The sequence below is a fragment of the Triticum dicoccoides genome, chromosome 6B (assembly GCF_002162155.2).
Source record: "Triticum dicoccoides isolate Atlit2015 ecotype Zavitan chromosome 6B, WEW_v2.0, whole genome shotgun sequence".
Classification (NCBI taxonomy): domain Eukaryota; kingdom Viridiplantae; phylum Streptophyta; class Magnoliopsida; order Poales; family Poaceae; genus Triticum; species Triticum dicoccoides.
Window position 1 is genome coordinate 391865228 of NC_041391.1, and position 15528 is coordinate 391880755.

At 46.8% G+C, this 15528-nt stretch overlaps 1 protein-coding gene across 2 annotated transcripts; it reads right to left on the minus strand.

Annotated features, from left to right (window-relative positions):
• Positions 1 to 9218: 9218 nt before the first annotated feature.
• Positions 9219 to 14543, minus strand: LOC119323283 (transcription factor MYB3R-3-like). Of its 2 annotated transcripts, none has more exons than XM_037596888.1 (8): positions 14386 to 14543; positions 14203 to 14280; positions 13337 to 13391; positions 12722 to 12779; positions 11393 to 11491; positions 11181 to 11280; positions 10331 to 10459; positions 9219 to 10195 (listed from the first exon to the last, which is right to left on the minus strand). In XM_037596888.1, exons 2-8 carry the CDS (start codon positions 14235 to 14237, stop codon positions 9484 to 9486), a joined length of 1188 nt encoding a protein of 395 aa, XP_037452785.1. In that variant the 5' UTR covers positions 14238 to 14280; positions 14386 to 14543; the 3' UTR covers positions 9219 to 9483. The 2 variants fall into 2 exon arrangements, with proteins under 2 accessions (XP_037452785.1, XP_037452784.1); XM_037596887.1 differs by having other exon boundaries at positions 14359 to 14543.
• Positions 14544 to 15528: the final 985 nt, after the last annotated feature.

Consider the following 15528-nt stretch of genomic DNA (forward strand, 5'->3'; position numbering starts at 1 on the left):
CACGAGCTAGAGCTCTCGAGACCGAGGTGACTTCCTTCCTTGGTGATATTCCATATGATCCACTCGAGACATGGCTACTACCTCAAACGGAAATGCTATGTGTGCTCAGGTACCTAGAAGACCCTCTCGGAGATGCTCGTGTAGACGGACAAGTCCCCAAGTTCATGGACGAGGAGAACCATTGGAAGGAGTCGAGAATAGCTCCCAGGACCCGGACATCCAGCTAGGACCCCGGACATCTGGCCCCTAGAGGAGTCGCCAGTCGCAGACCCAACTGCCAAGTTTACAGGGCCCGGACATCCGGCCTCCGGCCCGGACATCCAGCGTTCAACCCGGACATCCAGACAAGTCCATCCAAAGAGCAAAAGCCCAGCGCCTCCAGCCCAGACATCCGTCCGTTCCGAGCCACCGGGCATCCGAACACCCGCCCGGACATCCGGACTACGCTATCCAGAGAGCTCGAGACCGGACCCATCCAGCCCGGACATCCGGCCAGCAGCCCGGACATCCGGCGCCGTGAAGCCCCGGACATCCAACCTGACACCCGGACGTCCGGCCCCGCCTGTCTGCGCACAGTGAAAGGGTCGTGGCCCATGTACCCCTTCGCACACCTAGACTATATATACTCCTCCTCCCTCTTTCTAGGGTTAGCAAAGAATAAGCTCATTTGAGAGATAGAGCTTTGCTCATCCACTTGGTTACTTCTCCATTGGAGTCCACGACATCTTCGGAGAAGATCCCCCAAGCGGATTCAAGACCCCATCACGGGAAGACCCCTAAAGGACCTCCTCACGGAGAAGAACTACCATCACTTGTATCATCTTTTGTTGGATTTGGATCGTGTATCTCTTTGTGTTTCGAGGATCTAGCACATGTGTAATCGAATCTTGTTGGTTTGAGTGATTTCTCTCGTGTTCCCCTCGTGTTCCTCTCGTGTTATTCGTACGATCCGCTCCAATCGTGAAAGATTGGCCCTAGGGTTTCCACCCTACATCAACTTGCTTCTCTGTTTCATCTTTCAAAGCGGGGCAGTTTTATAAGGCCTGCTATAGACAGGTTGCGCTCTAGGAATCTACGGAATGATGTGATCGTATTTCCTTCTTGGGGGAAGACCAGTTGGAGCTTCAAATACAGGAGCAAATTTCTGCAGTAACTCTTGAATTTCAGAAGGGACATCAGACAAAGGTGTAGTTTCAATCACCAACAAGGCTGACAGTTCTACCAAAGTAATCATTTGGGGACCAGCATCCTGGCCCAGCAATGTGATAAGTTTGCCCTCTAGCTGGAATTACAACCAATGAGCAGCCTAATCAACTTGCATGGGGCTGTGTGCAGCTAACCAATCTGGTCCAAAGAAAACATCATAAGATCCTAGAGGAAACACTTTAAAAGTGCTAGTGAATGCATTCCCATCACAAGACTAATGCCCATTCAGCATGTGTTGATTGCAGGAAACTACACTTCCATTAGCTACCTTGACCATGTTCATAGGCATCCGAGTAATTCCTTTAACAGAGGCTGCAACAGCACAATCCAAAAACGTGTGGGTGTTGCCTGGATCTACCAAGAAAACCAGAGATCTCCCTTGCAGATGAACTGAAAGTTTCATCGTGGTTGTTGTTGGTGCTGATAAGTCCCCCATTGTTGCATCTGAAATACTCATAGCATTTGCTTCAGCAGAAACAGAATCATCCGAGTCAGTGTGTTCAGAAGGCATGCTTTGCACATAATCCAGCATTTCCTGCACCACGTGCAATTGCACCTCCTGCCTCCAACGGTGGTCTCTAGCCCAACGCTCTCCACGGATGAAACACGAGCCTTTGGATTTCTGGTAAGCACGAAGTGTAGACCAACGATCGTCAGAGGGAGCAGAACGATGTGTATCAGACGGACGTCTGTCCTCCACTGGCTTACTAACAGGTGTCTAGCTGGAAGACAGTGAGCTACGCTTGTTAGACTGTATTTACATGTGTATATTGTAACGTTGTATACCACCTCATTATATATATATGTGATAGGCCACCCCTAGAGGGTTGTGCCGGTTCCCCCCAAAGCCTATTGTCTTACATGGTATCACGCTAGGTTACGTCCGCTTCCGCCTAAAAACCCTAAACCGCCGCCGCCGCCACCGCCGCCGCCGCCACGCCCGCCGTCGCCGTCGCCCGACTGCTATGACGTCCGCCGCTGCGTCCGGCTCCACCGCCACCGGTTTTCTGCCGGCCTCCCTCGCGGCACTTCTCTCGAGGCCGCTGGATGCCGCCTCCCTTCAGGCGCCAATCGGGACACGGAGCGTCGGCTCCCTCTTCGCGCTCCCGCCGGCTGCTACTTCGCCCGGGCAGGCGCTTGTGGCCCACACCGCCGCCGCCCCGTCAACCGCGGCTGTCGCGCCCTCGGCCACTGCGTCGCTGGTGGCAGAGGACGTCGCGCTGGCAGGCTTCGTGGCGTCAACCGCGGCCATCGCGCCCTCTGTCACCGCGCCGGCTGCCCCTCTGACTGTCTCCACGGTGGTCTCACCTCAGCCAGTCTCCTCGATGGGATCGCAGCCGCCGCCGCCGTTTCACTTCGGCCATCTCATCACCATCAAGTTGTCGTCGGACAATTACATCTTCTGGCGCGCGCAGGTTCTTCCGCTTCTTGGGAGTCACTATCTGCTTGGCTATGTCGACGGCTCTCTCCCTTGCCCTCCTGCGCTGGTTGACAGCGTGCACGGTCCGGTCTATAATCCGGCTCACCGTGTCTGGACAGGGCAGGATCAGGCGAACCTCTCCTCCATCCAGGGGTCGCTCTCTCCGGCCGTTGCTGGGCTTGTTGTCTTCGCCAAGACGTCCCACGAGGCATGGACTATTCTTGAGCGCTCGTTTGCGGCACAGTCGCAGGCTCGTGTATCTGGGCTCCGTCGCCAACTTGGGGAGTGTCAGAAGCTTGACTCCACCGCCACTGAGTTCTACAACAAAGTCAAGAGTCTCGCCGACACGCTGGCCTCCATTGGACAGCCCCTCACCGACTCCGAGTTCAACTCGTTTATTCTCAATGGTCTTGATGAGGAGTATGACGCCCTAGTCGAGATCATCAATGAGAGGGGCAACTCCACGCCCATGCCAGCACACGAGGTCTTTTCACGCCTCCTGCTTACTGAGCAACGAGTCGAGACGCGCCGATCCAGGGGCAACGGCGCCCTCTCGGCAAACGCCGCCACCAAGGGTGGTCGCTCCTCTGCTTCATCCAGGGCTCCTTCGGGGCAGTCACCACCACCCGCCTCGGCCCCTCCTCCTACTGCGACGCTACCAGGGGCTGGCGGTCCACGTGTGTGCCAGCTTTGTGGTCACGATGGGCACTGGGCCTCGAAGTGTCACAAGCGCTTCCAGCGGGGTTTTCTTGGTCTCGGCAATGACGGGAAGGATACACGCAACTTTGCTCGTCGGGTCGCCATGGCTGATCGTCCGCTGCCGCAGAAGCCACAGGGACACACTCAGTCCTACTCCATTGATCCCCACTGGTACATGGACTCTGGGGCGACAGAGCACCTAACCAGTGAGATGGGGAAGCTTCACACTCGTGAACCCTACCATGGCTCCGACAAGATCCACACCGCCAATGGAGCAGGTATGCACATCTCTCGTATTGGTCAAGCATCACTTCTCACTAGACATGCCAATAGGAGTCTTCAACTTCGCAATGTTCTTCGAGTTCCATCTGTGACACGTAATCTTCTTTCAGTTCCTAAACTCACTCGTGATAATAATGTGCTTTGTGAATTTCATCCTTTTGATCTTTTTATTAAGGATCGGGGCACGAGGGACATTCTTCTTAGTGGGCGGCTCTGCCAAGGTCTCTATCGTCTGGAGCATCCTGGCATCGCTCGCGTCTTCAGTGGAGTTCGGGTATCTCCGTCACAGTGGCATGCTCGTCTTGGTCACCCGGCCACACCTATTGTCCGGCATGTTTTGCGTCGTCATGAGCTTCCTAGTGTGTCTAGTAATAAAGATGTAGCAGTGTGTGATGCTTGTCAGCAGGGGAAGAGTCATCAACTTCCTTTTTCGGAGTCCAGTCGTGAGGTGAAACATCCTTTAGAACTTGTGTTTTCAGATGTATGGGGTCCTGCTCAGACTTCTGTTAGTGGTCATAATTACTATATCAGTTTTGTTGATGCTTACAGCCGCTTTACCTGGCTTTATCTTATCAAACGTAAATCCGATGTGTTTGACATTTTTGTTCAGTTCCAAAAACATGTTGAACGCCTTCTCAAGCACAAAATTGTTCATGTTCAGTCGGACTGGGGTGGCGAGTATCGCAACCTCAACTCCTTCTTTCAGTCGCTTGGGATCACTCACCGTTTAGCATGTCCACATACACATCAGCAGAATGGTTCAGTAGAACGTAAGCATCGTCACATTGTTGAAGCTGGTCTGACTCTTTTGGCCCATGCATCTGTTCCGTTTCGTTTTTGGAGTGATGCTTTCACCACTGCATGTTTTCTCATCAATCGTACTCCCACTCGTGTTTTGAATATGAAGACTCCCATTGAAGTTCTCCTTAATGAACAACCGGACTACACCTTTCTCAAGGTGTTTGGGTGTGCTTGCTGGCCCCATCTCCGTCCATATAACAAGCGTAAGCTCGAGTTTCGTTCCAAGAAGTGTGTTTTTCTTGGTTATAGCTCTCTTCATAAAGGATACAAATGTCTTCATGTGCCCACAAATCGTGTCTACATCTCTCGGGATGTTGTGTTTGATGAGCATGTTTTTCCCTTTGCCAAACTCCCATGTGTCCACTACCGAGCCACCTGTCATGCATTCATCCTCTGTTGCTTCTGACCAATTTGATGATGTTGCATATTCTCCTCTATTGTTGCCTAACCATGGTGCAGGCACTGGTCGTGGGGCTCGTTTGGAGATTCTGGAAGTGCCATCTTCCTCTTCGTCGCCATCGCCTTCATCCTCGGCACCTTCTGTTGTGCATGAGGAGCACATGGCGCCCCTGCATGGCCTCGGTTTCCGTGCTCATGCACGGCCGATCGACGTCCTGGCCCGGTCGCCTCTGGCTTCTGGGCTGCCTTCGCCATCGTCGCGCCCTGCAACTCCGCCGACTGGGCCGGCCTCCTCGGTCCCCGTCTCGCCCAGGGCGTCGGGGCAGTCATCACCAGGCCTGGCCTCGCCCGCCCCTGCCTCGCCCAGGGTGTCTGGGCCCTTCTCACCAGGGCCGGCCTCGCCTGCTCTCGCCTCGCCAAGGCCGTCTGGGCCGGTGTCATCGGAGCTGGCCTCGCCCACTCTCGGTTCGCCCATGGCCTCTGAGCCCCTGTCGTCGGGCCAGTCTTCGCCATGCAGCCCGGAGTCGTCTGTCCCGAGCTCGCCTGAGGTGATTCCTGCATCTCCGGCGACCGTCACGTCTCCGTCACCTTCGCCTCCGCCGGCTCCTGCTGCTGCTCTACGTCCACATACGCGCAGTCGGAGTGGTATTTTTCAGCCTAAGCAACGTCACAATGGCACAGTTGCTTGGTTAGCGGCGTGCATGTCTGCTGCTCTCGCAGATCCATCCTCTGAGCCACGCACGTATCAAGCTGCTATGCGCATTCCTCATTGGAGAGAGGCCGTGGAGCAGGAGTATCAAGCGCTTCTTCGCAATCAGACATGGACTCTTGTTCCTCCACAATCACGGGTAAATGTCATTGATTCCAAATGGGTTTTCAAAGTGAAGAGGCATTCTGATGGGTCCATTGAGCGCTATAAGGCTCGTCTGGTTGCTCGTGGTTTTCGACAGTGTTTTGGACTTGACTATGAAGACACCTTCAGTCCAGTGGTCAAGCCTACTACCATCAGACTTCTTCTCTCTCTGGCTGTTACTCGAGGTTGGTTTCTTCGTCAGCTTGATGTTCAAAATGCTTTTCTTCATGGTGTCTTGGCGGAGGAGGTTTACATGCGCCAGCCTCCGGGTTTATCTGATCCGGATCGCCCTGATCATCTCTGTCGTCTGTCCAAGGCAATTTATGGTCTGAAGCAGGCTCCTCGTGCTTGGCATGCTCGTCTTGCAATGGCTCTTCGTGCTCATGGTTTTGCATCATCAACTGCTGACTCCTCATTGTTTCTTCTTCAAAGGCCTGAGGTTACTATGTACTTGTTGGTCTATGTAGATGATATCATTTTGGTCAGCTCCTCTCAGTCGGCTGCTACTGCGCTTGTTCGCTCACTTGGTGCTGATTTTGCGGTCAAGGACCTTGGGAAGCTTCATTACTTTCTTGGTGTGGAGGTTACTTCTCGTGCTGCTGGCCTTGTTATGACGCAGAAGAAGTACTCTCTGGATTTGTTGCAGCGAGCTGGGATGCTTAAGTGCAAACCGACGACTACACCCATGTCTACCACTGATAAGCTCAATGCTGTTGATGGTGTGCTTCTTTCTTCTTCTGATGTGACAGAGTACAGGAGTATTGTTGGTGGGCTCCAGTACTTGACGATCACGCGACCAGACATTTCCTATGCTGTTAACCGAGTCTGCCAGTATCTGCAGTCACCCCGTGACACTCATTGGTCTGCTGTTAAGCGGATTTTGCGCTATATTCGTTTCACGGTGGCTCATGGTTTGCATATTCGGCCGTCTGACTCTGGTTGTCTTTCAGCATATTCTGATGCAGACTGGGCTGGCAATCCGGATGACAGGCGATCCACGGGGGGTTATGTTGTCTTCTTTGGCTCTAACCTGATTGCCTGGAGTGCTCGGAAACAGGCTACTGTCTCGCGTAGCAGTACTGAGGCTGAGTATAAGGCTGTGGCCAATGCCACATCAGAGATCATCTGGGTACAGTCCTTACTTCAGGAGTTAAGTATACCCCAATCACAGCCTCCTGTTCTTTGGTGTGATAACATCGGTGCTACATACCTTTCTGCAAATCCGGTATTCCATGCCCGAACGAAACACATTGAAGTTGACTATCACTTTGTGCGTGAACGTGTCTCTCAGAAGCAACTACAGATCAAGTTTATTTCTTCCAAGGATCAACTTGCTGACATCTTCACCAAGCCATTGCCTTTGCCACAGTTTGAAACTTGCAGGCGCAATCTTACCCTTCTAGATTCATTAGAAAGTGGCTAAGATTGAGGGAGGGTGTTAGACTGTATTTACATGTGTATATTGTAACGTTGTATACCACCTCATTATATATATATATGTGATAGGCCACCCCTAGAGGGTTGTGCCGGTTCCCCCCAAAGCCTATTGTCTTACAACGCTTACTAGAAACCGATCCAACTGATCCCAATGAGCTCTCACCCAACTCTTCAAACAGCAACGCCAAAGCGTAAGCAGAATCCAGGTCTGCTGGCTGCTGAATGCCCACAATGAGCCTGACTGGCGGAGTTAAACCCTCCATGAACCGAGTCACATAGTGCACAAGATTGGGATTTGTTTCATATGCTTCAGTCGATCACTACTGTAGTAGTCTGACGAACATGGAACAGTTGCTTCAGGATGTTCTGATGCTTGTTACAACCAAAACGTGACTGCAACAACTCACAGAACTCTGTCCAGGACACATTGGGCGCACGACGCTGTACCGATTCTTGCCAACGAGCTGTTATGCCCTCAAACAAAGCAGAAGCAAAAAAGAATCCATTGGATCTGCGGCGTGTTCCAGAATCGGAAGTAATCCTCACAACAAGACTGCCACAATTTTGGGTTGGAACCATCGAAATGCGTCATTTCAATCCAGGGACCAAAACTCATGGCATCAGACTGGTAAGGCTTGAATCCCTCACTAGGGGTAACGAGCTGACGCGGAGGGATTAGATCTACTGACATACCTCGGGCGGGTGGTGGAACGTATTTGGGGCCAGAATTCCTCTGCTCGGCGTCATATCGGAATCCATCTGAACCGCTGGAACCACTGCTTGGCGGCCCTCGCGTGCAACGGTTGCGGCCGCTCATGGTGACGGGGGCGTAGTTGGAGAAGAAGCGGCCCCTCTGTCGGCATTGATTTCGCCCCACAACTCGTCCAGGTCGACGCCGATCGCGAGCTTGACGTCATCGATGCAGCCGAAAAGCTAGTCGAGCTTGCTGTCCAGCTTGGCGAGGGCAGCAACCATCTCCTTGCTGCGCTCCGCCAAGGTCTTGGCAGGGTTGCGTCGAAATCGGCGCAAAGTAGATCATAGATCGCCTTCGTCTCCGAAGAAGTTTTCTCCATGGCCTCTGCTCGCCACCGGTCAGCGAGTCACGCGTGGTGGTGGTGGCCGGGGATATCCAGGGCGGATGGGTGAAGAAGGGAAGGAGACTCTGATACCATATTGTGAGGGCAACGCTACAAATCAAGCTCCGTTCATGGCGAATTTGAATTACATGGGAGAAAGGAGGATCTGCAGTCTCCCTTACAAGTCACGCACGCCACACCACACACACCTAGCCGTTTGCCAGCCGCCGCCCAAATCTTATCAGTTACAGGTATAAGTACAACGCGTTAATGGGCCCACTCATGCCTAGCGAGCCGAGCCGAGGGCAAGGCTGTCTTGGGCCGGCCTTCGGTTTGAACCTCTTTTTGGCGCTCGCCCTTGTCGCCAACATTCTGTTCCCGTTAAGAAAGATGAAGTGCAAACCAGGAGTACAAAGAGTCTTAGACTCTCCTACCCCAAACTTGTTTTTCCGTAAAAGCTTATTCTTAACAGAAAAGTTAGTAAAATCAATTTTCCAAAAAATCCTAGTACAACTTGTTTTATCATCGCTATTCAAACAACCACGAAATGTTTAGATGCTGCTCCCCAGGATTAGTTTTTTTTTCTCCATGTTTTGTCTTAATGTGCAGGATAGCATAAGAATCACTGGCACGGAAATCCATTTTGGCTCTAGGGAGCACATACTCCTGCGTGCCAAAAATGGATTTTACAAATGTCAGAAAAATTGAAGAAACATATGTGTTTATTGCCACACCCAAATGAGCAAATCAAATTGTGCAAATCCATTTTATAGAATGCCAACATATAAAACCGAATTGCGCAAATCAAAATATATATCCTTCAAGTCAAAGTTTGTAAACTTCGAGCAAGTTTATAGAATGTCAACATATACAATACCAAATCAGTACCATTAGTCCATTGCATTCATCATCAAAAACATTTTCATATTTATATATAATAGGTGATGTAGGTATAGATAGATTATTCTATAAATTAGTCAAAGTAAGTTTGTGAAACTTCACTTTTGCAAAAACTGCTGTACACTGTTATGGGACGAAGAGAGTATCAAACAATGTACACTATATTATAGGTCGAAGGGAGTATCAAACAAGATGCAGAACAAAAGAACATGGTTACCTGCTTCAAACAAGTGACTATGACATGAACATCATTGTACTTTTTGTTCAGCTAAAGATTTTCGTCTAAATGATACAGCAACTGTCAGTTTACAGGACGATAGCAGTAACAGCGAGTTTAGTTCATCACCTTTTCTGCCAAAAGAGTGCATATATCTGAGGTTGTAATTTTGGTCATTGTCACTTTCCTCATTTTATATTGAGTTACCATCATGTGGAGAACCAGGAGGAAAGATCAACAAGTTATCAAAGTATGACATTTCCATAAGATCTGATATGTCTAGCTCTAATGAACATGGATCTGAGGTTCCCGCAGAATGAACATCACTGGGCTGGTAGCTACCAGTTGATGATAAAACCGGCTTTGCACATTCTGATAGGATTTTTGGCAAAACATCATGGCATCCATTTGATGGAGAGACACCACCAACAGCTGGACTCATTTGTTCCCTTTGCTGTAGAGGCCTTTGAGAATTTACTTCATGACTGGATGACTTGAGTTCCACTGGGCTTGACAATAAATCCAACTTCCTCCTGGTTTTCGCATGCTGCTCAGATCTTGCGATTATGTTTTCAGGGGCTTTGGCTGATGCCACTCTAGCATACATGAAATCTGCACTTTCTCCCCCTGGTACATCAGCATTTTCACCTACTTCTGTGAAGCTTACTTCAGATATGGAAATTCTTGGTACAGCTGACGACATTTCATTTCTCTCAGACAAACCTTCAGTGTCATTCAGAATATCAGAAACTTTAGTCCCCTTCAGAATATCCAAACTATTATTCTGTGTGCCTGACAGGTTTTCCAGAATGTCTGGAAATTGTTCAAGCAAACCTGACGATAAATATGAATTCAATTTTCTTTTCATAGGACCCCTCCAATATTCTTTGATTGCACCATTCGTCCTGGATGAACACAATGTAAATAATTCAATCGTACCAACAGCATTTTGAAGAAATGCATCCTGAATTATTATGATGGGAAGAATTAAATGCAACAGCAACATCAATTCAGATTTTTGTTGAAACATCCAACCTTACCTCCCAGGAAAATGTTTGACCATTTCACGCCATTTAGTTCCATAGATTTGATGAGCACGAATCAGTCTCAACTCCTCTTGTTCCGACCACGCCTCCTTGTTTATTGCAGAGTCTATTTTGTATCTCCACCTGTGTTTATTACCATTATGCCCATTGATACTCAAACCTACGGACTTCTAACTGATAACATGAAGTAATAAAGTTGTTGGGCATGCCGTCTGACAGAATCTAATAATGTAACAAACCTTCGAGCCCTTATTTATAGACAAGCAGTGATAGCACAAGTCTAGAGAAAACAGTATAATATGTTAAATTACAATAATTCGATGACTGAAAATTCCTTGCATAATACCATTTTCCCAGTTGGTATGTTGACATAAGATGACATGTTTCTTTCACTGTTTTCCACACAAAAACTTAAGCGCAAAGCAGCCTGATGCTGAAGGGTACTTAGCGCAAATCAGAAGTTTGGTACAATCACTTTGATTTCAGAACCAAATTAATAGGGAAAATTGTGAACCAATTTGTGCATATACCCTCGACTAAGCCACAAATTTTGCCACAACCAAGAATCTGGCCTCCTGGCCTTCAAATAGAAACGGTCCAAAATGAGCAGTGCACGCAACATGCAAATGTATCAACAGAGGTAGGCTAACAGACAATGATGTTACTGAAGAATAAACAAGTCACCACTGTGCAGGTGATAGATCGCAGCTTGTGGTAACTAGCAAACATGAGTAACTAATTGATGAATTTCAAGCAGAGTGTAAGTTCTCACTCACATAGAGAGTGAAGCAAAGAGTGCCCTGTCTAGAAATTGCACTGGAATCAACCAAACACTTTGTTTTACCTTTGTCGGCATTGCGGTGCACTTCGGCCAGGTATAGCATGTGCGACCATTTGCCAGTTTTTCAGCCCATGTTTGTTGATCATTTGAGTGAGCACCTTATCTTCCTGAAAGGAAAATCAAAATTTGTTTGTCAGCAGGCATTAGGAAGGAAAATAAAGTTCAGAAGGACATCAAGATTCACAGGAAATGATGAAAGTTCTAGCCTAAATAACTTTCCTCCTCTGACCATTTCACTCTGGTGAGGACTTCAGAATTTGTGATACTGCAGCTCTCCTTGAAGGAGTGGCCATCATTCTTGCAAAGTTTTCCTCCTGTTTCAAACAGAGAAACGTAATATAACCAACAATCCTTCCAATTGTGTTCTATGGAGATAACCCAACAGAACCAACAGCAGTACAAATGGTAGTCATAGATGCAAACAGAAGGAGATAGGCAAATGCATGTGACAGAACAACAATACGATAGGAATGGTGCACCCGTAGTCCCAACCCGATTTGGAATGTGAGCTTATGATCATCCAATCCATACCCTGCTAGTCAAGGGCATGGAATGAGTCAAAAAAACAAGTCTAAGATTAGCTTGGCTGTTTTATCTGTTTTATTTCCTGAAGTAAGCATGAAAGGTGTGTGAGTTGACACGCATGACACATGGATACTATTTCTGTGTACAGATAGAACCGTATGACATTGTAAGCAAGGTGCTTCACATGGACAAATTATGTGTGTGTGTGTGTGTGCGCGCGCGCGCGCGCGTGTGTGTGTGTAGAAATACTATTCATCACCCAGGATGCAGAATAAGTTATTCTTCACCCTAGGTAATCTTACGATCGCTTCATAAATAAATTACATTTGGAATACAAATAGTTACATTCATATTGATTCACTATGTAAAATTTGGTATAAGAAAACCAAAAAAAATAGGGTATAAGACCAGAAATATCGCATTTTATGTATGGTGTACACTATATTTTACGTTCGTAATTTTATGTAACATAAAATATTTTTTACGGCGAGTATATATTTTCTTACGTTGTCTTATTACGTATTAAATAAGACAAAATTTACGAAATCTAAAATACGGTGCATTGACGTCAAAATAGAGAGGGGGTGAAGAATAACTATTCCTCACCCAGGGTGACGAATAGCGCGACCCGTGTATATATATGAGTAATAATAATCTTTCTTACTATTTACTTAGAAAGCTAGAACTGGTCTGCTAGCCAACAGTTTCTGAAGGAAGGATAGACATGTGGAATAATTGACTGTTGCTTAAGCCACGGAGGGCATACATCTATAAGTATATTGGCAACATGAAGTACAAATCAATATAGAAGTGATGCCGGAACATACCTCATACAAATCACTATTGATTCTATTCTATCTCTAACAAACTTGCCATACAAGACATGAAAGGGGAGGATGCTGTATTCCGAAGTTGTGACAAAACATATATGTAGATGGTCAAAATACAGCTACCTAAGAATTCGGAATACAGCATCCTCCCCTTTCATAATGAACTTGCATTGCACTAAAGCATGTTACCTATGTTTCCCAACTCTTCATCGTGGCAATGTTTGGCAATGTCATGTGGTGTACCACTCTGCATCAATAATCAAAATTTCAAATAGAGCATAGAATGCAACTAAATTAACAAAACTACCAAGAAGCTAACTGACCACTCAAATTGATCGCAATAATGGATTAAAAATAATCTGAATCAAGGTTTATAATGGATTAAGCCAAAGCGAAAAACAAAACTTCTACTTACTACTTCTTATCTTCTATAGTAATATAACATTTTGGTACAGAGATCTCCATTAGACACATTGTTGGTGGGTTAGAAAACAACAATTGGTCAATTACCTCAACCTTCACATTCACCCTAAAAGGCAATAAATATATAGAATTACCAATGTAGAGATAAAGATAAAGTGAGCATAAATTAAGTGTCCCCTCCCTGATGATGGCCCAAAGCAACATCAATTTAATTATATTTTTTTCCTGATGTTAAAGTCTTTGCATGAATTAGAAAACTTGCTTTGAATATCCATGAAGAACAGGCAGCGACAAGGCAATAAAAGTTCATATATCGAAAGACGGAACTTCCAAGAAATCAAGAGCAACGTTATTCAGGGTGTCAGGCCGGCGTGGCATTACCACATTCGCAGAATTCCCATCAGCCTTCCTTGAGTGACTTGTTGACTTGACAGACCTGAAAAGGAGTGAAGCAATAGTCAGCTGACCGTTCAGAGCCCCTCTCCCCTCTGATTCACACCAAACCAATTGTTTCCCATGATCTTCAACAAGGCAATCATTCTGCTAAATTCCAGATATAGTTGGCTTGAGGCTTAGAATAAGTAGAGAAGCATCCTGCTACGTAAATTTCAAAGGCCCCGTTTGGAACAAAGGAAAAACATACGATTTTTGAAGGATATGATTCCAACGGGAAATGTTCATTTTGTTTTTGTGCCGTTTGGAATAAAGGAATTGCTATTCTACGTTCCTTTGGAATGGGCTATTGCATAGAATTTTGGTTCCTCTGTTTTTCCTATCCCTACGTTTCTTTTTGGGATGAGCTATTCCATACTCCCTCCGTCCATGTTAGTTGTCACCCAAATGGATGTATCTCCGTTTGAGCGACAACTAATATGGGATGGAGGGGGTAGAATTTTAGAATTTCGGAATACATGACATCTCTTTGTGTCTACAATATCTATGTTTTTTCTACTTGACATCCAAACAACAGTTGTAGAGCCATCCTGTGGTTTTAGTTCCTGTAGGAATTCCGGATACATGATATCAGTAAGTTTTTCCTATCCCTGCGTTTTGAGCTTCCAAATGTTTTGGTGAAGTTCAGCTTAAAATTCAACTAAAGGGCGCTTAGAGCACAAAGTCAAATGCTCCCCCGAAAGGAGGCATCTGATCTGCCCCCAGCCAAGCTTCTCCAATCCAAATCAAAGCTAGCTAAGTGCCAACAGAGATGCAGAAATCGTAGTAACACGGGGCGGAGATAACAAACTCACCGCTCCCTCGGCATCAAATCTCCGATCCGTGACATGGCTGGGAAGAACCCCCGAGTCCGCCAGAAGCATCGGCTGAAGCTGGAACGACAGACACACTAATTATTCGGGAATCTGACGGGAATGCACACTAAAAGGAAAACTCAGCGGTGGACTAACGCGGTTGCTGCAGGATTCAGGCCTGACCTGCGGAGCTCCCCGCGATGGAGGATCCTGAGGAGAGGACCGAGCAAGAAGAGATGCGTCGGGTGGGAGTGGGACGCACGCTGTCGCTGGCGACGAGCACGAGGAGAAAGAAGAGCCAGGTGGTGGTGGACGGGATCGGAAGAAAGCCATGGACGTTGTTTTGCAACAGCGGTGAGTCAATGCCTGCAGTGGGCCGTATATGGGCTGTTTCTATGTGAGCATTTCCGGTTCTTTACAAAATGATGAAAATAAACCCTCAAAAATATAAAATGATGAAAACAAATTTCTTTTCTCTCAAAGAAAAAAATAAAGAAACTCTAGAAACAAGTTCAATGTATGTTCACTGCTACGGGCTTCAACATAGATAAGTTGTGGGTGATAATATAAATAAGGTCAACGGAACCCATGTTTTGCTATGAGCAACAACATAAACTAGATGACTTTGTGATTTCCTTTCGATGACATGAGACTACAACCCGGATATTAAGCGGAATAATTGAATCTGCAACCAAGAACATAAGCAACGTCATGAGCAGCATAAGTTAAGTGAATTAGCTTAGAGAGACAACTAAATTGAACTATTTAAGGGATGTTTCTATGAAGTTAAGTAAACTATTTGAAACATAAAATGAAAGCTAATTGAACTATTTCAAGAAACCAATTACAAAGAACTGCAATTGATTGCTTTTGTGTATCTACAAACGACACGGTCTCGCCGGTGAGAACAACCCAATGCCTGGGTTTATAAAGGCCGAGCACATCCCCCACGTTGCCCAACTCTAGTCGGATAGTGTGTGTTGTGATGTCTGCTCGGCCTTTGAACGAGGCCGACCTAGAAGTTAAGTGTGCTATTTGAAACATAAAATGGTAAAAAGACATTTCTTGTGAGAGCAAATAATAATTTCTACATTGCATTTGTGTTTACCAAATAATTGGAAATTTAGGTGAACTACTTAAGGGATGTTTCTCATGAATAATCTGCAAGTAATTATGTTCGTAATGCATTTGTACCTACCCTGCCCACTCCCATCTCTGGCCAGCAAGGACAACTAAAAGCTGAGTCAATAGAAAGGCCAACCATACCCCCCTACGGTACATGACCTGAAATGATAACACTTCCTACTTGGAATAAAAGAGACGACT